Below are 24,444 nucleotides of genomic sequence, written 5' to 3'. Positions count from 1 at the left end.
TTTTGCATCAACATTATATTGGGTATGGAATGAGAAAAGAGCTTTCTCTATACTAGGACTAGGAGATTTATAATCAACTGTTTAGGATTTCCAGTGATGGAGAAATCAAGAATAAAAAGACATCATTTGCATATTGCTCATACAGCTTTTCCTACTTTTGTCAAGTATTTTTTTCCCCAGGTCTCTGTCAAGAAAAGTGAGATAGTTTATTGTGCCAGCCTGGCTGATAAACACAAGTGGGGTTAACTGAAGGGCGGAGGGATAAATGGCTTGGTGAACCTCGCCTTTCTAGTCTCTTGCTCTTTGAGCATCACACCAGTGTGCGGCTGCCTTGCTTGTTCTGTGCCTCAATTTATAGGGTACACTACCTGTGGGATGCCTAGCCTGTGGACTGTGTCGCTGTAAGTTGAGGTCCCTTTAAGACATCTCTGGAGCTGGGGACTGGCAGTTGGGACTGGTGGTTAGTTAAGTTGGTGATCTGTCTTGTGATTGGCTGCTGTGCTGACATAACCTAGCTCTCTATAAATAGAGGAAGATCTGGCAGCAGACTAGACTTGAAGGACTGCTAGTCTCTCACAACTTTCTCTCACGGGAGTGAGTTGCACTGAGCCTTTTGTAGTGCTTTATAATTTAACTGTTCATTTCTTGTATTATATATTTATCTGTGTATGATTTAACAGTTCATTTCTTGTTACATATCTAATTATCTTTATAAATAAATATATTAAATTATTAGCAATTTGGTTTTATCTCTCTAGAGAACCTTGTCTAACAAAAAGAAAGAACAATTCCCTTTCTATAAAAAGAGGGCATAGGAAATCACTGAGCCAGCTTTTCCAGCTGATTTTAGTACCATCTTTACATTTTTTCCCAACCTATTTCTCTAAAATGAAAAATCCTGGTCCTATCTATGTCATTAGTTCACTATTGCCTAAAAAATTATGGATAGCTTTTTAACCTGTGCTAGCATTATTCCTAGAGCTTCTAGCTTTCTTTTTTTTTTGAGCTTGTAGCTTTCATTGTTTCTGTTAAAAGTATTAAACTTCTCTTCAGTCTTTTCCAAATACTGTATTTTTTTGCTTAACACTTTCGCTATTTCCAGATCAAACTATGCACAGGCAGCTCCTTTAAAAGATCTCTGTTGCTTTCATGTTTACGGGCTGTATAACTAATATATGCTCAAATATGAGTTAACTTGTGACCAATCAGCAGTGTTCAGGCATGAAAACATAAGTATACTTGTGACCGATCAACACAGTGTTATTAAAAAAAAAAAACATTATGGGGGCTTAGATACTGATAGTAGTTACTGCAATTTGTCGGTTAGTCAGTCACAGCCCTATACTGTGAGCTTGTAGTCATTTGATTAGTGGACAAATTTGGGATTCCTTGGCCTGAGAATGTAGAGTGCATGATAGATTAATAGGCTAACAATGAACAATGTTGGGCTGCTTGATTTGAGCTATTAGTGGACTAAAAAATTCACTTAGATTAAGATTTTTAACCTAGGATATAGGAAATCCCTGAAAATGGAAAGAAAACCGTGTACCTTCAATTTGTATATATGTTTTTGTAAGAAAACAGTGTTTACCTTTCATCAGATTTTTCAAAGTGTCAACAATCCAGAGTCTGGAAGAAAGAGAAAGGGGAAAGCTTTTCTTTGGTTGACCCAGCAAAGACTAGAGCTGCCAAGAGAAGCTCCCAGAAAAGGAAGGTTTGCAGTTTTATGTGTGTGCATAGTAGGAAGTAAATGGAGAGGGTTATGGATGTGTACCAGGTTTCTTAGGCGTGGTACCGTTAGGGCAATGTTGGCCAGGAAATGGTTTGCTGGACCTCTAGCTTTTGAGCGTTGTCTGAGTTGGTCTGGTGACATCTCTGCTAACTGTTTGTTCCTTGACCAAAGTTCTTTTGTTCTACAGTTACTGTAGGTTGTGACTGCCCTTTCTGTCACATTAATTTATATAGGGAAAATATTTGAAAGTTCCCAGACCTAAAAAATAAAATACCAAATTATACCAAGCAGCACACAAAAACCTAAAGTAACATGTAGTAAAAGCAAGCTAGATACATAGTCTGTATTTAGTAGAATAGTTTTATGTACAGTGTAGTTCACAGCAAAGGAGCGGGACTCCTCTGCCATTCTTGCTATTTTGGGTATGCATTCAATGCCTCCTCAGTGACTTCCTGCAAAGCAAACACTTAATGCTAGTGTCACTTTTTGCCTCTTTCCTTAAAAGAGAAAATCCTCTTTGTAGTTCTTTTGGTTAGCGAAAATGGGTAATAATATAGGTCTTTTACAAAAGTGAAGCGGCTTAAAATTAACTTTTGAAAAGTGTGGGATGTCTACATATGATATAACCAAGGAGATATTACTGGGTTTTAGTTTTTTTATCCCTTAGGAATGAATGGTGATTTCAACTTACTTGAGGTTAAAAATCAGAGTTATTAATCATAATCAGACTTTTCTCTCTAATGTCTGAGAGATGATGTGCTTTTCCCTTTTTCAAACCACTGGATTAATAAATGTACTTAATGCTTCAAAATCTTATTAAAATTTTCCACCAGTTGAACTTTTAAAATAAAGTTTTGTGTGTGTGTTTGTGTGTGTGTGTTCCTGTGTGAATTAAACTTGTTTATCACAAGACTCCAAGTCCATTTGTTTCGCTTTCCTCCTTTTTTTAAAGTCACTCAGACCACGGTTTAGGTTTGAGGGCTAAGGAATCTGGAGGGATTAAATAAAGTCTTATAATCCTCTCATGGTAATAGTTTCCTATTTAATTTAAAGTGCTTCAGAATTATATACTATAGCTTTGATTCTGTTTTCGTTTCAGAACTCTTCATCATGGCTTCTACCTATCCTACCTGATATGCTGAGACATATTTTTCAGTTTTGTGTTTTAGAAAGTAGCCAGGAGATTCTGGACCTCATTCACAAGGTACACAGGGAATGTTATCTGTCTGTACTTCTTTTTCCTGTAACTTTGTAGATTTTTAAAAGTTAGGTTTCATAATTTCTATGCTGTTGGTCAAGAGCTTTAAAAAATGTTAGAAATCACCCAAAATGAGGCAAGAAAAAACATTCTTTTGAAATGTTGTATTTCAGTCTTCATTTATCACACTTCTTGTCCTTTTTACTGTGTGATCTACTAGAAAAAGTGTTTAAGTACTTTTGATAACCAGAATACACACACACACACACACACACACACACACACACACAATGTGAAGACTGCTATTCTTCATCCCCCTTTTGTCAGTACGCTTATTGTTCCTGCAAACTAATCACTCAGTAATTCATGGAGTGTGTCATAATTATGATTTACACTTTTTTTTCTTAGCCAGATATATTGCAATCTTTAAAGAAAGAGCCACTTGGTATATTTAATAGCATTTATGTGGGGAAAGGGAGCCCCAGCAATGTAAATTACTCAGTGGGGTGCTATCTGCAAGGTTAGCAGTTGAACCCTTCAGCTGCTCTGTGGGAGAAAGATGAGGCACCTGCTCCTGTAAAGACTTACCGGTCTTGGAAATCCACAGGAAGGGGAGTTCTACCCTGCCTTGTAGGGTTGCTGGGATTCAGAGTGGACTCAATGGCAATGAGTTTACTTTTGGTTTATGGAGGGAAATGCCAGAGTTGTACCTTTAGGATCTTTCAGCATAAAATTGTTGTCTTCTGAGACATCTCATTGTTATCAAAGTTGGATTAACAGTAGAAGCATTTCTACATTTCTACATTCTGACGTAGTCCATTTAATGGTACACATCAATAAATTTACTGAGTAAGTAAAAACTCTGTTCTTCAGTGATAATAGGATATTTCTACCTCTAAATTCAGCAGAAGACACTTATCAAGAGTTATTAGTATGTATATTTTGAAGTATGTGTTGAATATAGGACATTTTAAAATGAAGATTTATGAGATATGTAAAGGATCACTGACTGAAATTTGAAACTCTATATTCTATGGCCTTTCCCATTTCAAATGAGTTTCAAATTTTTAAAAATACTCCTTGTATTTGTAGTTCATTTTTAAAGTAAATATGCCTGTCAAAATGTATAGTATTTCAAAATTAGTCTCAATATTGAATTTTAAAATCTTATGCTGTTTCCTACTTTTAAAAAATCTCTAAAAATAGGAATTAGTGATTTTATAGCCACTTATTAGAGGAACTTCATTTTTATGTATTCCTTTTACTCTGTAGGTTTGGATGAAACTGTTGAGCAAGGCTTCAGTGCAATATGTTGTAGCAGCTGCCTGCCCGTGGATGGGGGCATGGCTCTGCTTAATGATGCAGCCTGCTCATTTACCTATTGATTTAAATATGTTGATGGAAGTAAAAGCTAGAGCCAAGGTAAGTTTAGAGGGACATAATGTATTTGTTCAGGGACATAATGTTCAGCCAATAATTAGTAATATGCTCACCATATAAAGACTGATACTTTTTTAATAAAAAGTATAATTTTACTTATTGAGCACAAGTTATTTTATTAGAACCTTGGTAAAAAGCATGGTAATGTTTTTCCATTAAAATTTTGTGAAAAGAATGGTATTTTATTAGGATTGTAATAAGTGGTAGTAATTTTAGTTTTACCTGTATTAGTGAGTAGTCTATTATTTTGTTTTTCTTTGTCTAGGAAAAAACAGGTGGTAAGGCACGCCAGGGCCAAAGCCAGAGTAAAGAAGTACTTCAAGAGTACATTGCGGGTGCAGACACTATCATGGAAGACCCAGCCACCAGGGATTTTGTGGTTATGCGTGCCAGACTAATGGCAGCCAAGTGAGTATGCACCAAGTGCCACAGTCTGGCCCTAAAAGTTCACTTATCCAATTAATTTCAGTGATGTCTATGTTAATCCTTCCTATATTATAATAATTGTAAAATTAAAAAAGCATAGAAAATTCCTAATTAACAAAAATTTAGTTGTCATTCCTTTTAATTTTTAAAATTTGATTAGGCAAAATACATATAACATCACTCATTCACTGCCATCAAGTTGATGCTGATTCATAGCAACCCTATAGGACAGGGTAGAACTGTCCCTATGGATTTCAGAGCCTGTAACTCTTTTTTATTTTTTAGATCATTTTATTGAGGGCTCATACAACTCTTATCACAATCCGTATATACATCCATTGTGTCAAGCACATTTGTACATTTGTTGCCATCATTCTCAAAGCATTTGCTTTTTACTTGAGCCCTTGGTATCAGCTCCTCATTTTACCCCTCCCTCCCTGGCCCCTTTTCCTTCCCCAAACCTTGATAGTTTATAAATTATTAATATTTTGTTCATGTCTTACACTGTCCGATGTGAGACTGTAACTCTTTACTAGAGTGTAAAGCCCAGTCTTTTTTCTAGCATATAACATAAAAATTGGGCATGGTAATAATTTTTTAAATGTATGTTTTGGTGGCAGTAATTGCACTTCACAATATTATACACGCATCACCACTATCTATTTCTAAAAGTTTTCCGTTATCCCAAATAGAAATTCTATACTATTTAAGCAATAGTTCCCCATTTTTTCCTCCCCTGCGCCCTAGTACCTTCTAATCTTCTTTCTGCCTCTTTGTATTTCTATATTTTTGATATTTCATTTAAGTGGAATTCTGCAATATTTGTCCTTTGTGTCTGGCTTATTTTGCCTAGCGTAATGGTTTTTTTAAGGTTTAAGTGTGTCATAGCATATATAAGAAATTAATTCCTTTTTATGACTAAATTATATTCCACTGTAGATACACAGGGCTTCAGAAAGCTCATGGGAAAATGGAATTAAAAGACAATGGATTTTTCCCATGAACTTTTGAAGTCCTCTCGTCCAAACCAAGCATTTCATACCCATTCATATGTAAGACTTGAGCCGTCTTACCTTTTGGCTTTTATGAGTAACACTGCAGTAAAAATTGGTGTAAAAGTATTTGAGCCCCTGCTCTCATGTTTTCTTGGATATATGCCCAGAAATGGAGTTGCTAGATAGTGTGGCAATCCTATGTTTACATTTTTGAGAAACTAAGTTATTTTCTGTAGTGGTTGTACTGTTTTATACTCCCAACAGCCGAGAACTAGGGTTCAAAATTTTCCGTATCTTTTCCAGCACTTAGCATATATTTTTCTCTTTCTTTTTAGGTAATAATGACTCTAGTGAATATGAAATGATATCAACCTCTCATTGTCATTTTGATTTTAATTTTCTTAATGTTGAGCATTTTTTCATGTGCTTATTGACTATATGTTAGAATAAATGTTCAGGTCTTTTGCTTTTTTTTTTTTGATTGAGTTATCTTTTGGTTGTTGTCTATTTGTAGATGTTCTTTATTCTAGACATTAAACTCATATCAAATTTCAAGTATTTTCTCCCCATCCTATAGGTTGTCTTTTTTGATAATATCTTTTGATGAACAAAAATTTTTAATTTTGATAGTCGATTTTTTTTCCTTTTGGAAGTCTAATATTTTTTAAGTCTAATATCTAGGCTTTAGGGATAGTTTGTTATTTTGTTCCCTTGAAAGGACCATTCTTTTCTGTTGGTTTTTATATGCTTTGTTAATTTTTGTTGCAACTGGGACATTTCATTCTTTTATTCATTTTATATTTTTGGGACATTTTAATATCACCATGTTGTAGCTCCAGAATTAGATTTTTCCCTTTCTTAGGGAGTATGCTTTTATATATATTGTTGAAGGCTGTAGTGATCCACTGGTTTTGTTTCTTGCCTTAACTATATTTTAAAAGACTGTATTGTTGTTAAGAGCCATCTAGGTGGTTTTGACTCATAGTGATCCCTGTACAGCAGAGTGAGACACTGGTCAGCCCTATGCGTCCTCTCCTGTTAAGTTTGACCTCATTCTTGGCAGCCACTGTGTCAGTCTGCCTTGTTGAGGGACCTTTTCTTTTTTGCTGAACTTTCTGCTTTATAAAGCATGATGTCCTTTTCCAGGGACTGGTCTTTCCTCATATATTCAAAGTACGCAAGACAAAAGTCTTGCCACCCTTGCTTCTAAGGAGCACTCTGGCTTTACTTCTTCCAAGATAGTTTGTTGTTTAGCAGTCCGTGGTATTGGGAATAGTTTTTGCCTTCACCTTGATTCACACGTATCAGTTACCTTCCTTGTTCACTGTCCAGCTTTCACATGCATATGAGGCAATTGAAAATACGTGGCTGGGGGCAGGGGTACCTTAATCCTCAAAGTGACATCTTTGGCTGTAACACTTTAAAGAGGCAGCAGGTTTTCCCAATATAGTACATCCTCTGATTCCTTGACTGCTGATTCCATGAGTGTTGAATTCTAGATCCAAATAACATGAATTGCTGGACAACTTCAATCTTTTCTCCATTTTTCCTGATGGTGTCTCTGGTCAAGTTGTGGGGATTTTGCTTTCTTTACATTGAGTTGTAATCCACACTGACAACTGTAGTCGTTGATCTTCATCAGTAAGTGTGTCCAGGCCTCTTAACTTTCAGCAAGCAAGATACTGTCATCTGCATAATATAAGTTGTTCATGAGCTTCACATACTCTTCATATAGGCTAGGCTCTCAGATTATTTGCACAGCATGCAGATTGAATACGTATGGTGAAAGGGCACTATGTGAACAACCACCTTTCCAGATTTTAAACTATGCAGTATCCTCTTGTTTTGTTTGAAGGATTTCTTCTTGGTCTATGTATAGATTATGTATGAGCACAATTGAGCATTTTGGAATTACTGTTCTTGGAAATTACTGTTCTTTTTGTGTGAGTGTGTGTGAACCCAGGTCTGGTTTATTAGAAAAGGTGTGAACAGAGGTGCACCAACAGGAGCAGTCCCCTCCCCCCACCTCACCCTCCCCCCACCCCTGGTTGTAGTGCCTCTTGGGGGCGCAGCCTCTGGCGGCCTGGGCAGCAGGGTCCCCAGACCCCCGGGTGCCCTCCACCCCAGCTCCCTGATAGATTTATTGCACTTAAGAAAACAAAGCTCTGATCCGCTGACCCCGTCCCCCACCCGCCCAGGCCGGGCTCCGCTAGAGTGCCACCACCGCCCGCCCTTCCTCCTGCCTGGCTGCGGAGGCTGACCCACCACCACGCTGGCAAGCCTGGCAGAACCAGTCCCCACCCCACCCCCAAGGGCTGGCGGTGGTGGGGGCCCCTCGGCTGCCTCCTCCTGGTCCTCCTGTCCATCCCAGCCCAGAGTCTCAGCTGGATTCATAAATAGAAGTGCTTATGTTGGGGGCCATGCCCTGCCGCTCCAGCCCCGTAGTGTGGCTGTGGAGGGGGGGTGGTCCCTGGTGCGGCCCCCCTGGCGTCCTGGGCCTCAGGAAGGCTGAGGGGAGAGGAGCAGGTCCCAGGACTTAGGCTTCAGCTCATTGAAATGTTATTCATAATTATTACCCACACAGTTGATTGCCTTTGCACACAAAAGAAAACAAATAAAACAAGTAAACATCTTTCTGGTATTCTCTATCTTTAGCCAAGGTTTATCTGCTGTCAGCAATGCAATGTTCGACATCCTCCTCTGAATCTGACTTGAATTTCTGACAGGTCCCTGTTAATATGCTGCTCAGCCATTTTTAAATTTTCTAATTTGCCTGTGATATTAAAGACTATATTGCTTGTTATTTGTGGTCAGTGAAGTCTCTATTCCTTTAGATTATATTCAATTAGTATTGCAACAGATTTCCTTGAACATCACTTACTCAAACTAAGCACACTCAGAAGCCTCTCCCAGTCTTTACAATTGGTTTTGTGCTGTGAGTTCCTTGAACACTTAGATAGACTTGCACCTGCAGATGAAGGCTTAGGGTTTTCTTAGTTCTTTTTTGAACTTAAGTCTTACATGCAGTATGGTTTTCTCAGTTCTTCCCTGTACACAAATATTCTTGAATGCTCAGTTTCTCAAACTGTCTTTTTGATCTAATGTATATCTCAACTTTATTCTTTGCCCCAGGTAACTTCTGGATAAACCATTCACCTTAGTGTTTCTTAGCAATACCCATTGCTTCTTTACCGAGTGAGTTCCAAATTAGATAAAACTTAAAAACATGACTTCCATCAGTCTTTGGTGTGTAGCTTGCAGACAGGTTAGAAAAGGCAAACACATTTACAATAATAATTTGCAACTAAGGTTTTTTTTCTGTTATCTCCAGAACCAGGGCACACACAATGTCCCAAACTGGCAACACAGACTACTGTCTTCCAGATGGCTGCCAAGCTAGGGACTAGGTGGGACAATAAGCAAGTAGAAAAGCCACAATGCTTTTCTCTGGTTTTTAAGTTGTCTTTTTCTTGGTTCAGCATCTGCTTGATTATTATAAACCTCGTACAGTTTTCTAGAGCTTGAATAGAGTTGGTTCTGGCAGTTTCTACTTGTTCTTTAACTTTCTGTGTGGGAGATGAAAGCTTAAAGCTGATTACTGTATGTGCCACCTTGCTCAGGGTTTTTTTTAAAGTTTGAAATAGAATTTATATATATTAAATAATTCTTATATCCTTAGGAAAAATTACTTCAGTGGTTTTATTTTTACCTCAAGTAATTTTGATAACAACTCTGCCTGTCCCACCCCACCTCCCACCCCCATTTTAGGCTATTGGGAGCACTTTGTTGCTGTATTTGTGATCCAGGTGTAAACATGGCAACCCAAGAAATTAAACCTGCTGAATCCCTTGGCCAGTTACTACTCTTCCATTTGAACTCCAAATCTGCCTTACAGAGGATTAGCGTTGCTTTAGTCATCTGTGAATGGGCTGCTTTACAAAAGGTAAGATTTTGCCCCCAAAGTAATGACAAATTAGGTAAACCAACTTCCCTTTGCTGTTAGGATTATTTACATCAGTGTTTCCCAAAGTGGGCAGTACCACCCCTTGGGGGGTGCTGGAACCAACCAGGGGGTGGGGGCTCAAAAACAGCTAACCTGCATTTTATCTTGAATTACAGGCTTTAGTACAAACGTTTTTTTGTCAGTGGGCACTGAGTGCTTTTTTTACCCCTGCAGAAGGGGTAGTAGGCCAAGCAAGTTTGGAAACCTACGAATTACATGATAGTCTACAACAAAAAAGTGATTATTCTTTTTAAAAAGCTAACAGTTATAGAAAAGTATTCCAAACTACATTGGAGCATTCTTTCTCCTCTATTTAGCTTTTACCCTAGACTCTTCATAAAATCTCTATTTTCATAACTGAGACTATGTAAGTTATACCTATATTTAATACTATTTATCCTACAGGCTGGTAAATAAAGTCCTTTAGAAATGTGTGTATATATGGAGACAGTCCATAAACTATGGTTCATTCATCCCTCTATCTTTCTTGGATATCAATGAAAACTGCAAAAGATAAGAGGCTTTGAGTACTAGAGATCTATTTCTGTGGGTAATAGCAAGAGCAGAATTTACTAGAAAAGTAAAATTTCCACATTTAAAACAAAATCATATTCTCAAATAAGCCATTTTCTTGCAGCTCCTTTAGCGTTTAACTTCTGATGTGATGTATACTTTTATACACAATTGAGTCTGTAAGTCAGAGAAACTCCCTGTAGGCTTTATTTATCCCATTGGCTGGAATTCTGGAAATTTAACTGTCTGCACTTGCTGTGAGAGTTACTTGTCACTACTGCCTCTTAGCAGTTTGTCAAAGCTGTGTCTAAACATAATTGAGCCATGCTCTATTGCAACTGAGACACCAGCTTTGCCTCTGGATAGAAGCAAGGCTCATCTGTTTATAGGCAGGATTCGGTGTGCTGGAGAGGCAGTGATGCTATGTTTTTGTGCCTCTCAGACTCAGCAGCAAGTGTTGACAGTTCGGTTTCTGGACCCTCACAGAGCTTCTCTGGACTTACTCTGTGAAGCCCAGGCTGACCACCCAGATCCCACAGACCCCCTCATGGCTCACCACTGAAGCCATTCCAATCCCTCTGGTTGGGGCAGGCAACAACCAGAGAGAGGGAGAAGGGTTAGTTAAATTTGGGGGCTGGTAAGTAGTTTTTAAATTATATATCCATTTCTACAGTATGGCATGTGAAACCATGGGCTCAACTGTTACAAAATCTAATAATGAGTTTTAAATAACAGTTTCAGTGCATGCTAATTATTCTTTTCTGACTGATTTTTGCCATATGTACTTATAAATCCATGTGAACTTGTAAACTGTGAATAAGTTCTTTGAGTAAAGTGATAATAATTTAGGTAGACAATTGAATGGCATTTTATCAGTTTCATGTGCATGTCTGTTGTCATTCATATTGAAATATTAGGGTACCTGGGGCATAATACTGTTTTTCTCTTTGTGTAACTAACAACGTTGTTCTGGGAGATAACAAATAATAAATTCAAGAGCAATAGGAATTTGGAACTTTGTAGGCTGCAACTAAAGATTTTTGTATATATAAATTGTGTTTCTATTTTCCCTGAATATTTGTTGTCTGTTATATTTTAGGAGTGTAAAGCTGTTACCCTAGCTGTGCAGCCACGTTTACTTGATATCCTTTCAGAACATTTATATTATGATGAAATTGCCGTTCCATTCACGCGAATGCAGAATGAATGTAAACAGCTTATTTCATCATTAGCTGATGCACATATTGAAGTTGGTGATAGAGTAAACCACAATGTTTTTACAATAGATCAAGCCAATGACCTGGTGAGTAAAAAAAGTAACTAAGATTTTTAGATACAGCATGAAATAAAGTTAAGATTGCTCTGTAGTGTGTACCAGAAAAACACAATAATTTGTTGAGTCTTTTTATGGTTTAGTAGCCTGTCATCCCTACCCTTCAAAAAGCGTATTTCATTGTATTGGCACTTCTTGAAATAAACAATGGGGAAGGAATTATCTTATGTCATAATCTAACTGATCAATGCACCTTTATTGAGAAAAGTGATTGAGGTTTTTTCATTGGAAACACAACCTCTATATAAGTTTCTGAGTGGTGTGCCCCCTCCCTACACACACACACACACACACACAATTTATTATGAAAACATTGAGATGTGTAGAAAGTGAAAGGAATACACAGTGACCACTCATATATCCACTACTTTCCACAGTTAGCATTCTACCATTCTAGATTTGCTTTATTATGTATCTAGTCATGTCTATCCCATATCCAACCATCCATCTTATTTTTTGATGCATTGTAAGGTTGCATATATGTATATATGATTGAAGTTTAATATTTCTTTTGAGTCTCTTGAGGAAAAATTTATATACTCTAAACTGTTGCTTGTAAGTTTCAAATTCATTAGCTATATTGAGCAGAAAATTTTGTTCTTCTCAAGGGAGTATTTCTTTTTTGAATGTCATGCTAATTTTAAGGGATATTATAATAAAATTCCTCGGAGAGGTTTTGGACATTTGTTTAATTTAACTGAATATTAAAACAATACTTTATTGTAGAACCTACAAATTAAAAGAGAAAAGCTATTGTGTGCCTGTTAGAAATTTAAAGCCTATTTAGAGTTTATATGATTCATGTGGCTTTTTTTTAATAGGTCACTGCTGTTTTTAATGAAGTCACATCATCCTTTGATTTAAATCCTCAAGTGTTACAGCTGTTGGATAGCAAACGGCAGCAGGTCCAAATGACAGTTACAGAGACCAACCAGGAGTGGCAAGTTTTGCAATTGAGAGTGCATACGTTTGCAGCATGTGCAGTTGTGAGCTTGCAGCAGCTTCCGGAGAAATTAAATCCTATCATAAAACCATTAATGGAAACAATTAAAAAAGAAGAGAATACATTAGTGCAAAACTATGCAGCTCAGTGCATTGCTAAACTACTTCAGCAGTGCACAACAAGAACACCCTGCCCCAATTCAAAGATTATAAAAAACCTCTGTAGTTCACTTTGTGTGGACCCATATCTAACTCCCTCTGTCACGTGCCCAGTACCAACACAAAGTGGCCAGGAGAATTCTAAAGGTACATATCTAAACCTTCATTTGGGGTAGAGAGAGAGTTAACCATTTAAGTTTGTATTTATTGTTTAAGTATAATTTAAGCACAATTCTAATTCATGTTAGAACTCTTTCTGGTATGGGGGGGTGACTTAGTTTTAACTAAAAGTTCTATATTATAAGAATTTGGATGTATTGCTAATCATATCCACTAAGCTATGTCACCTGAGAACTGAAATCTATTAAGCAAGTGTTCATTCTTATGTTCTCCTGGGAAACTATTGTTGTAGGGTTTGCATTAACCGACACTAGAAAACATACATTGTTATTTAATGAAAAGCTGTTCCTATAAAACCTCTGGCTTACAAAATTTAGTAAATGTGCTAGGAGATAATTGCATGCTGTTGCCTTTAGTAAGCAATCCTTAACCACCCTCTCCATTTCCATCCAGAAAATTTATATGGGAAAATGAGAATTTCTCTGTAGGCTGGTCCACATGACTCAATCCTATATGATTTATTTTTATTAATAAGATTTTGGGAAAACCAATTATTGGAAGTATGTAGTGGATTTACAATTCATGTATGAAGTAGGACTGAGAAGAATATGGACAATCTGAACAAGAGTGTCAGCCGTTTTAAATATTTCCATTTTAAAAATATAAAAAGGTAGTTTTACCTTCCTAATGCTATGTGAGGCAGTAGTATTTTGCAGTGGATGGATTTTTCTGAATTCCTGGTAGCATTGGGCTGCTAACTGCAAGGTCAGCAGTTCGAAACCACGAGCCAGCTACTCTGAGGAAGACAGGGCTTTCTGCTGCCGTAAAGAGTTAAACCTCAGAAACTCACAGGGGTTCTACCCTGTTGTAAGGGTTGCTATGAGTCAGAATCAACTTGAAAGCATTGAATTTGTTTTTGACCATTGCTTTTGGTAGAAAGATGAGGTTTTCTGATGCCATAAAGAATTATAGCCTTGGATTAGAAGATACAGCATGTGGGGTCTTAAAAGCTTGAAGTTAAACAAGCAACTATCTAGCAGGGAAGCAACAAAGCCACATGGAAGAAGCACACCAGCCTGTGTGATCATGAGGTGTCAACTGTATCGGGTATCAGGATCAGAAGATCCTAAACAAACAATCATATCGATAGGAACAAGGGTGGCCAGAGTTGAGACCCAAAGCCCATCTGTAGACAATTGGACATCCCCTCACAGAAAGGTCATAAGGGACAAATCAACCAGTGTGCAGTATTCCACTGACAAAACTCACAACATTCCTCTAGTTCTTTTATGCTTCCTCCCTACCCCCACCCCACTCTCATGACCCCAGGTCTACCTTACACATCCGGCTAGACAGGAGCATGTACATTGTTACAAATAAGAGCTCTCCACACAGAATTCAGGACAGACAAACCCCTCACAAGGAACAGTTATTGGAGTAGTGATACTGTGAGGGTAGGGAGAAGGTGGGAGGAGAGAGGGGGAACCAATTACAATGATTGACATTTAACACACACACACACCCGGGGTTGGGGTTGGGGGGGATGACAAACAGAAAAGTGGGTGAAGGTAGTCAGTGGACGGTGTAAGAAAGGAAAATAATAAATCATTTATCAAGGGTTCATGAAGTGGGGAGGGTGGGGGAGGGAGGGGGAAAAAGCTGATATCAAGGGCTCAAATAGAAAAAAATATGAAAATGGTGATGGCTACATATGTACAAATTGCTTGATAAAATTGATGTATGGATTGTTATCCATGCATCTGTAAGAGCACATAATAAAATGATTTTATAAAAATAAAAATTTTTTAAATTTTAATATTAAAATTTTATAAAAATAAAAAAGAATTATAGACTTGAAAACACAGGAACAGTATGATTTGGAATAAACTTTTTATTTTAGTCATTTTATTAGGGGCACATACAACTCTTACCACAATCCACACATACATCAATTGTGTAAAGCATATTTGTACATTCATTGCCCCCATCATTCTCAAAACATTTGCTCTCCACTTGAGCCCGTGGCATCAGCTCCTCATTCCCACCCCCCTCGCCGCTCCCCACTCCCTCATGAACCCGTGATAATTTATAAATTATTATTTTGTCATATCTTACACTGTCCAACGTCTCCCTTCACCCACTTTTTTACTGTCCATCCCCCAGGGAGGGGGTTATATGTAGATACTTGTAAATTGGTTCCCTCTTTTCACCCAACCCTCCAGGGATTTGGGATCAACTTGATGATAGTGGGTTTTTCTTTTAGAAAAACTTAGCTTAAGATATTTTTAATGAGGAAGACACCCCCCCCCCAAAAAAAAGATGATTTTAATGTGTGCTATACAGAGGCACAATCTTTCTTTTAAAAAAAGTTAATATCCTTTAACTAAATATAAAAAGGCACTATTATTCTTACATACTATGTTCTTAGTAACATGATCCTACAACTTTGTATTTGAGTTTGATTCTATACAAATATAAAAAATTTTTTTAACTTTACGCAATATAGACTTCCTGTTTCATTCATTGACTAAAGAAAATGCCATTGCACTATTAAGACAGTCTTCAGGGTGCAGGTTAGCAACGATGAAACATGTAACTTTCCTCTAGTTCTTAAATGCTTCCTCTCCCCCAATATCATGATCCCAATTCTGCCTTGCAAATCTGGCTAGACCAGAGGATGTACACTGGTACAGATAGCAACTGGAAACACAGGGGATTCAGGATAGATGAGTCCTTCAGGACCCGTGGGAAAGGGGTGAGGCCTGGAGGGTGAAGGAATGTCGGGTAGAAGTGGGGAACCAATTACAAGAATCTTAAGTATAGCCTCCTCCCTGGCAGACGGACAGCAGAGAAGGGGACGGAGGGAGACGTCGGACAGTGTAACTTATGACAAAATTATAACAATTTATGAATTATGAAGGGTTCGGGGGTGTGGGGGGGAAATGAGCAAATGATACTGAGGGCTAAAGTAGAGGGCAAATGTTTTGAGACTGATGAGGGCAACAGGTGTACATATGTGCTTGACTCGATGTATGTATGGACTGATAAGAATTGTATGAGCCCTCAATAAAATAAAAAGACAGTCTTACATACATTGTATCTCTTTGTGAGCAGGAAGTACTTGGTTACCTATATTATAATTAAGAGATTACTTAACTTCCTTTTTTTATTAGGCTCTAACTCAGAAAAAGATGGAATGCACCATACTGTCACGAAGCACAGAGGTATAATTACACTTTACAGGCATCAGAAAGCTGCTTTTGCTATTACAAGTAGGCGAGGTCCTACTCCCAAAGCAGTCAAAGCTCACATAGCAGATCTTCCTGCAGGAAGTAGTGGAAGTATCCTGGTTGAACTTGATGAGGTAAACAGTTTTGGTTTTGTTTTTTTCTTTTAAGTACTCTGATTTAAGTATCTGGTCCAGAGCTTGAGAGCTGGAATTGTTACAGCAGATTCCAGAAATGTATTTTTATTTGTTTAAATGATAGAGCACTCCAGCAGCATAATCCAGTAAGACTGCTAATGTCTTCAAATTTCTCATCCTTTTTGTAATCTTACCATTGAATTTATTATCTTCCTATGCAAGAAATCCTCTTGACAATGGGGACATAAATTAGCAGAGAGGATGTTAAATAAAAATTAGGGCAAATTTTTCTTCAGTTCTGTCAGTGTTGGGAATTCCTCTTAAGTTAAAAAAATGTAGAATGATTATCCTCCTAACTGTAAAGCAACCTGGAATTTAGTAAATGTGTGGTGTTAGATAGCGTTTAACTTATTTTTCTACAGGAATAGCCAATTAGCCTGCTGCCACAGTGTGAATTATTCCCCACTCCCAATTTATCAAAGCACTTCTATTTTATGTCGTGTTTTATGTATGTGATGGTTCTAGGCTAGCTTTCTAGTCTGTTCTACGGCTACACTTGTTCTTGTATGATAGTATTCTCTTTAAAGATGAATAATAATAACCGGCAGTCATAAAGTTTTTGAAAATCTTAAGAACAAAATGAAGCTCTCATTAGTTCTTTCGATTGACAGACTCAGGAACTTTAGCTGAATTTAACAGTAAGCAGATAGTGCAAAATGACGACATTTAATACATTTTTATAAAATGTAGGTCTATTTTGTTTCTTTTTTAAAACTTTACAATATTATCTGTATTTCTTCTAAAATAGTTCATGGTTAGAAGGCCTTTCTACTTTGTATATTTCCCTGTAATCATTTACATTAATTTTTACTGAGATTTTTATATTCATCTGTGGTTTGCATACTTCTTCCACTTAAAAATTATTTTAAAATATATGTATGTATCTCTTTTTGGACAGTTTTATGGATTTTGATTACTGCTGAATAAGAAGGTATTAATCTGGGGCTATCTTAAGCAGATGCTCTTATTCTATTCCTTAAGTGAATATAAATAAGGACAGATCATTTTATCTCCCTACTTTCTCTCTAGCTGGAAAGTTTCTTTGAGACAGAGAGAAGAAAAGACTTGTCACTTAGATCTGTCTCTGTCACAAACATGTGTCTTTGTGTTCCTTGCCCCAAACCTTAAAAAGGTGTTGTACTTTGGGCCCAAAAATCTGGTTAGGAGTTTTATGCTTATGTAAATTTAATTACTGAAAAATATTTATAATTGTGATAAGTATATCTAATAGTTGTTTAATTGGATAATGATAACTGAATTCTTAGATGAACTTTAAATTCTCTTGATAAAAATCCAAGTGCAATATGCTTTTTTTTTTAAAGAATATTCTGCTTAAATATGATTTAATTTAATTTTAGGCTCAGAAGCCATATTTGGTACAACGGAGAGGAGCTGAATTTGCTTTGACAACTATAGTGAAGCATTTTGGGGATGAAGTGACAGTGAAGTTGCCACATCTTTGGGAAGGAATGATCGGCCCCTTGAGGAATACAATTGACATAAAAAATTTTGGTATGTACATATTCTTCTGCTTTAAAATTAATTGTATACCATTTAAATATATATTTGTATAATAAGAATACCTGTATCTGTATATCTCAGATGAGGCTGCCAAGTTAAAAACTTAATTTGATTTATTTTTACATCATTGTATAAACTTCTTGCTTTGTATATTTCTGTTACATACTTAAAAGTATTTGAAATGGATCATTGTTTCTCCAATTGCTTGACACGTATTACTCCAGCACTTAATTTTACATTTAAAAGCAAAATAGAATCATGCATGTATGGGAAGGTCCAGAAAATTTCTGTGGGCTATATACTGTAAAAACTCATTTGCAAGGTAATATGGACTTAAAACAATATATTTTAATAGATGGAAAGTCCCTCCTGGAGAAGGGAGATGGCCCTGCCCAAGAACTGGTGAATTCTCTGCAAGTTTTTGAAACAGCAGCAACTTCAATGGATTCTGAGCTTCATCCCTTGGTAATTAACTAATGCAAGTGTAGTATTTATTCTGATGAAACAGGTGGTCTTATTTTTAAAAATGTTAATACTTAAAAAATGCAACTATGAAGTCGTCCCAGTAATTGCATTTTTCTTTTATATGGAATCACTGGATTCTGCGGTTACTGACAGCGCAACTCTTCTGTGGGCTTTGAGGCAGAGCTGGGTGCATGCATGATAGGAAACCCTAAGAATATGGAACAATAAGGGCAAGGCTCTAATGACACAGCAGCCAGGGAGAAACGTTTAGGAAAGAAATTGGCACCCTTAGTTTTTATCAATCTGACTGTCTTACATAGTGTGCTCCATGAGATGGAGAACACAGGGAATAAAATCTCTTTTCAAGATAAATGTAAAAGAAGGAGTCCCCACATAAAGTGAGTCAGTAGCAGAGACTGGTATGTGAGTTTCCACTCAAAATCAAAATACTTCTTACCAAAAAGTTGAACGAAAGGGGAAAATAGACTCGAGAATTATCTGACACCCCCCTCCCCCATAAAATTAGAAGAGAGTAGTAGTATTTCCATACAATTGCCATAGGAAGCTCTCAGCAATTTATAGCATGATGGCTATTTGTACCATCTCTTTGTATCTAACATAAAACAGGAGAATCTAAAATATATACAGAGAGAATTAGGTTTCTTTATAAAAATAAAGCATGTCCTTCTAATTGTTAAAAGTTTGTGCTGATTTATCACTAAGAAAGAAGTCACAGAATCCACCTCTTATCCTCTGTGATCCTCTTAACCTCTGTGATCAGCAGCAAGCATTCAGATGAACTGTAAGGCTAATCTGACTATTGAGCCACATCTAACTCTCACCAATAACAATCTTGGTGTTCCATGCAATAGGTTATGCTATGGTATTATAACATAACCTGTGGTAGGGCAGGAAGGTAAATGGGAAATACCAAAGTGTGTGTGGTATGTAGAACAACATTCAACACACTCAATAAAAACCTTGCACCTAAATCTACCAAATTGGGGGTGGTGGTAATAGGGTTGTGGTGATGTGTGGTACCATTTTTCCAGCCTCAAGTTCCTTGTTAAATTTGGAAATAATTGTGTGTTCTTGGATGCCCAAGCAACGCTATTCAACAGGGGAGAAGTTCTGTACTATTCTTTTTTTTCCTTTCAAAGGAATTATTGTACCTTAGTTGGGATTTAGAATAACTTTCTATTAAGGATATTTTGACACGAGTTTGATGTAATTAGAAATATTTAAGGATTCAAAATCACGTAGAATATTGAGAACCTCTGTATGATGTATTATAGTTACTTTTAAAAGTAGATTCCCCTATGATTATTCTAATTGTTTATTTGTTTGTTTTTAGTTGATACAACATTTGTCTCATCTTTATATGTGCCTTCAGTATCCCAGCACTGCAGTGAGGCACATGGCTGCTCGCTGTGTAGGCGTCATGAGCAAAATAGCTACTATGGAAACAATGAATATTTTTTTGGAGAAAGTTCTTCCATGGCTGGGAGCAATTGATGACAATATCAAACAGGAGGGTGCAATAGAAGCACTTGCATGTATCCTTTTATTTCTCAAACAGTTCAGAAAGTATACTAATTTTACCCCAGGGAGACCAAAATAGAATTGCTGTCTTGCTGTAAAGCTATTTTAGAATTTTAAGTTAACATTTTATTATGAAATTTTAAATTGAAGTTTGAAAAGTTACAATTTATTTTGAGATCTTTTTAATGTGCAGGAATAATTTTATGTGTTTTGTGAACTGTCTGTTTACTTAAAACCTTGATCTCTCTATTTGGTTTATTGTTGTTAAATGCTGCTGGTCTTTTGCCATCCCCATGATGGGTTGCAGATTGCATCCTTGTAAGCTGTAGGGTTTTCATGGGTTGATTTTCAGAAGATAGACAATTCTTTCTTCTAGTTCCTCTTATCCTGGAAGCTCTTCTAACACCTGTTTAGTGTCATGGCAAGCCTTCACTAATAGGTGGCTGTGCATGAAGTACATTGAATAGAAGTCACGTCTAGGTCTCGCACATAGAGATTGAGAATTCTGCCACAGAATTTAGCAGTGCCTCACACATTTGGCTTATAATCAATGTTTTATTAACATTAATCAGGGACTATGTAGGTGGTCTTGTATTTTAGGTATCTAATGTTACCAAAGTTTGTTCATTGCCTTAGGGGGGGAATGATCAAAAGTTTCAGGCAGTTAGAAGTATACAGACATCCCCTTTGTCAAGGGTTTACAGGCACTAGGGTTTAACGCAAAATGCCTGAAAGATCATTTTCTAAAGAACAAAGATGAATGAAGATCAATTCAGCAGAAACTTTGTAGTTCATAAATGGTGTAAATTACAGGAAATCCTGGTGGTAAATTTGGAATCAATCTTTGAGCGACACCGAATACTACTTATGACTCACTACATTATAGCATTAGCATTCTAGAAACATGTAGGGATTTCCCTATGAAAAAATTCTTAATTGATGTCTTTCATCCTTTTCTAGATGAAAAACATTATATTCTTCATCATGAGAAAGTTAACATACTGTTTAGAAAAGAATAACAATGTGCAAAAGTTCTTAAAGTTGGGTCATGTAGACCTGGAGGGATAGTGAATCTATTCCCTCATACACAGACAAAGAAATTGGGAGCCTGTTTGGGGAGTTAGAGTCTTGGTGTGTCAGTTTGCTAGGGAAAACATCTGCATCGCCTTTTCCTTAATCACTTACTCAGGTGTAATGGAACAACTGGATGTAGGCATTGTTCCATATATTGTTCTTTTAGTTGTGCCTGTGTTGGGAAGAATGAGTGATCAGACAGACAGTGTACGATTCATGGCTACGCAGTGCTTTGCGACTCTAATTAGACTCATGCCACTTGAGGTAAGTGACAACACCTGGTTTACGGACTTCATGTTTTCCATAATAACACAAGGCTTTAATATAATCCTTTGTAGCATTTTTTTTTGTTTAAATAGAATATTTACATTAGAAGATTACCAGGTTTTCCACAGAACGACTGGTGGATTTGAACCACTGACCTTTTTTTTGCAATATAGCTGAGTGCTTAACAATTATACCAGTGGGCTGCTTTTGAGATTGAGTAAAACTGGTAAGGTTCCCTTTAATATTTGTGGAAATTATAAGTATATAGTATAGATTTTTATTTCAGCCATAAGGGGAAAAGGGACCAGATTTCTCTCTCTCTCTCTCTCTCTCTCTCTCACACACACACACACACACACACACACACACCCCTATAAAACTTTTTTTTAATAAAGATTGGAGGCTCTCACAGCTCCTGTAACAATCCATACATCAGTTGTATCACACTTATATATGGACATATGTTGCCATCATTATTTTCTAAACATCCGCTCCTCTCCCCTCCTCCTTGTGATCCATTGATAACTTGTAAATTATTATTTTCAGATCTTACACCGACTGCTGTCTCCCTTCACCCACGTTTCTGATGTTTGTGTCCCCCTGGGGGGAGTGGGGGCGGGCACTTTTCAGACTTTAGATATGAGGCAGCACAAGATAATTTATGATAGAAGGGAGACGAAGTGCTCTAGCGTACTGCCTGGAATGCACAGAGGAAGGAATCTCAAAAAGAGCCCAGCAGTCTAGCTGAGTCAGAGAGTCAAGGTTGATAGAGACCTGGCAGCTGGCATTTGCAATGTAGAGAAGTTAGGCTTGACAGATAAAGTTCCAGTGAAGTTTTCATTTTTATCATTGGTTTCTCTTATACATTTGAATGTGTCTTTCACCTATAATGTGTTTTATAACATTATCGGTTCACTGAGCTATATAGATTTTTCAAAGATTGGCACATTTTGTCACACATTATATATCACAGTGTCTCAGGAGAAGAGAATTTTAACAAGAAACCGAAGCTTTTTTTTTTAATCTTGAAAGCTTTTATTCTATCTTAGTAAGTCATGCCAGTTGTTTTCCTTGAGTGACAGGTTTCAACTATGTTCAATTTTGAGAAACTCAGCCAATTATCAAAGTAGGAATAATCATAATTAGTACTTTAAAGTAAAATTTTGTTCCATAAAAAATTATCAAGAGTTCATGAGGGATGGGAGAGCGGGGAGGGAGGGGGAAAATGAGGAGCTAATACCAAGGGCTAAAGTAGAAAACAGATGTTTTGAGAATGATGAGGGCAACAAATGTACAAATGTGCTTCACACACAGTGGATGTATGTATGGATTGTGTGATGAGTTGTACAAGCCCCCAATAAAATGATTTTAAAAAAATAACAACTTCAACTGGAGATTTAAGCAATCTCAAGTGCTTTTCTTCAAGACTTGCCACAGAAATACTGTATATATACTTAACATTCTTAAGTGAAACTGGCTTTTTAAGAAATGCTATTTCTTTTTTTTTTAAATTACTTTTATTAGGGACTCTTACATCTCTAATGGCCATGAGGAATATTCATACTGAGGTACCAGCAGTGCACACAGCGAAAAAGACAAATGATCTTCATTTTATTATATAATCGTTTTGACATCAAGGACTCTCTTAAAAGGTCTTGGGAATTTTCAGGGCCAGCAGACTATCTCCGAAGATCCAGTACCCTTGTTAGGTGCCATTGTGGTGGTTCCTACTCAGAGCAACCCTGTGTGCAACAGAAGGAAACAGTGCCCGCCCCGTCCCATCCTTACAGTCATTGCTGTTCTTGAGCCCATTGTGGCAGCCACTGTTATCAGTCACTCCATCCTTTTAAGGGCCTCCTTTTTCACTGACTACCTTAATGGGCATTATGGTTTTCTCCAGGGTCTGGTCCCTCCTGAATATATGTCCACAGCACGAGATTAATTCATCCACCCTTGCTTCTAAGGAGCATTCTGGCTGTACTTTTCCACCACAGATTTGTTCATTCTTCTGGCAGTCCATGGTATATTTAATATCATTTGCCATAATCCAAAGGTGTCAGTTCTTAAGCCTTTATTCATTGTTCAGCTTTTGCATGCATATGAATCAATTGAAAATACCATGGCTTGTGTCAGGTGCATCTGTCTTCAAAGGACATCTTTGCTCTTCAATCCTTTAAAGAGACCTTTTGAAATAGAGAAAATAGGAGGCAAAAGCTATTTATAGAGTATAGCAATCGGCATGTATATATGTAAACACTATAATGAAAGGGGTAGAGACAAATGTACATGTATTTATATGTTAAGTATTAAGATAGCTGATGGACTTTGGACCTTTACCCAAGGTCTCCCTTAACACAAGAACACTTTGTTCTAATAACCTGGCACTCTTTGATATTCACCTTCCTGACACTATTGCTGAAGACAAAATGGGTGCATAAGCAAATGTGAAGAGAGGGGATGGTGCCCGGCTATCAAAAAATATAGTATCCAGGCGTCTTAAAGGCTTCAAGTTTAACAAGCAATCATCTAGTCACAAAGCCACATGGAAGAAGCACACCAGCCTGTGTTATCATGAGGTTTTGATGGTATCAGGTATCAAAAGATCCAAAACAAACAACTATATCGATGTGAACAAGGGGGTTTGGAATAGAGACCCAAAGCCCATCTGTAGACAATTAGCTATCCCCCCATAGAAGGGTTATAAGGATGGGATGATTCAATCAAGGTGCAGGATAGCAAAGACAAAACATACATCCTTCCTCCAGTTCCTGAATGCTTCCTCCCCTCCACTACCATGACCCAGTTCTGCCTTACAGATCTGGCTAGACCAGAGAATACACAGTGGTACAGATAAGAGTTCTTGACACATGGAATTCAGGACAGATAAAACCCTCCGGAACAGTAGTGGGAGTAGCGATATTGGGATAGGGGGATGGTTGGGAAGGTGGAAGAGGGAGAAAGGGGAAACCCATCTCACAAGTTTGGCTATATAGCTCCCTCTACCAGAGTAAGGATGAATAACAAATGTGGGTAAAGGAAAATGATAGACAGTGTAAGATATGAAATAACAATATATAATTGATTCACAAGGGCAGGGGAGCGAGGGTAGAAAGTAGCTTATACCCAGGGCTCAAGTACAAAATGTTTTGGAAATGATGATGGCAACATATGTACTAATATGCTTGATAAATTGATGTATGGAATGTTAAAAGCGCTATAAGCCCCCAGTAAAATTATTTAAATAATTTTTAAAAGGCCTTTGTAGCAGATACTCTTATAGGCCAATTACA

General features: G+C 37.2%; 1 protein-coding gene across 2 annotated transcripts in view; it reads left to right on the top strand.

Moving 5' to 3' along the window:
* The window catches only part of BTAF1 (B-TFIID TATA-box binding protein associated factor 1), a 109,802-nt gene that overhangs the window by 65,360 nt on the left and 19,998 nt on the right, over positions 1–24,444 (top strand). For both annotated transcript variants that reach the window (XM_045291236.1, XM_004701077.3), the window contains exons 15-25: positions 2,832–2,936; positions 4,203–4,352; positions 4,636–4,778; positions 9,560–9,734; positions 11,407–11,610; positions 12,462–12,888; positions 16,035–16,225; positions 17,644–17,797; positions 18,162–18,271; positions 19,626–19,827; positions 21,003–21,151. In XM_045291236.1, the coding sequence (XP_045147171.1) occupies positions 2,832–2,936; positions 4,203–4,352; positions 4,636–4,778; positions 9,560–9,734; positions 11,407–11,610; positions 12,462–12,888; positions 16,035–16,225; positions 17,644–17,797; positions 18,162–18,271; positions 19,626–19,827; positions 21,003–21,151 (2,010 nt within the window). The remainder of the gene's footprint in view (positions 1–2,831; positions 2,937–4,202; positions 4,353–4,635; positions 4,779–9,559; positions 9,735–11,406; positions 11,611–12,461; positions 12,889–16,034; positions 16,226–17,643; positions 17,798–18,161; positions 18,272–19,625; positions 19,828–21,002; positions 21,152–24,444) is intronic.

The sequence above is a fragment of the Echinops telfairi genome, unplaced genomic scaffold (assembly GCF_000313985.2).
Source record: "Echinops telfairi isolate 266 unplaced genomic scaffold, ASM31398v2 ScPeMD7_70;HRSCAF=299, whole genome shotgun sequence".
NCBI classification, from domain to species: Eukaryota; Metazoa; Chordata; class Mammalia; order Afrosoricida; family Tenrecidae; genus Echinops; species Echinops telfairi.
Note: the sequence above shows the minus strand (reverse complement) of the source record. Positions and strands in the feature narration are given on the sequence as shown.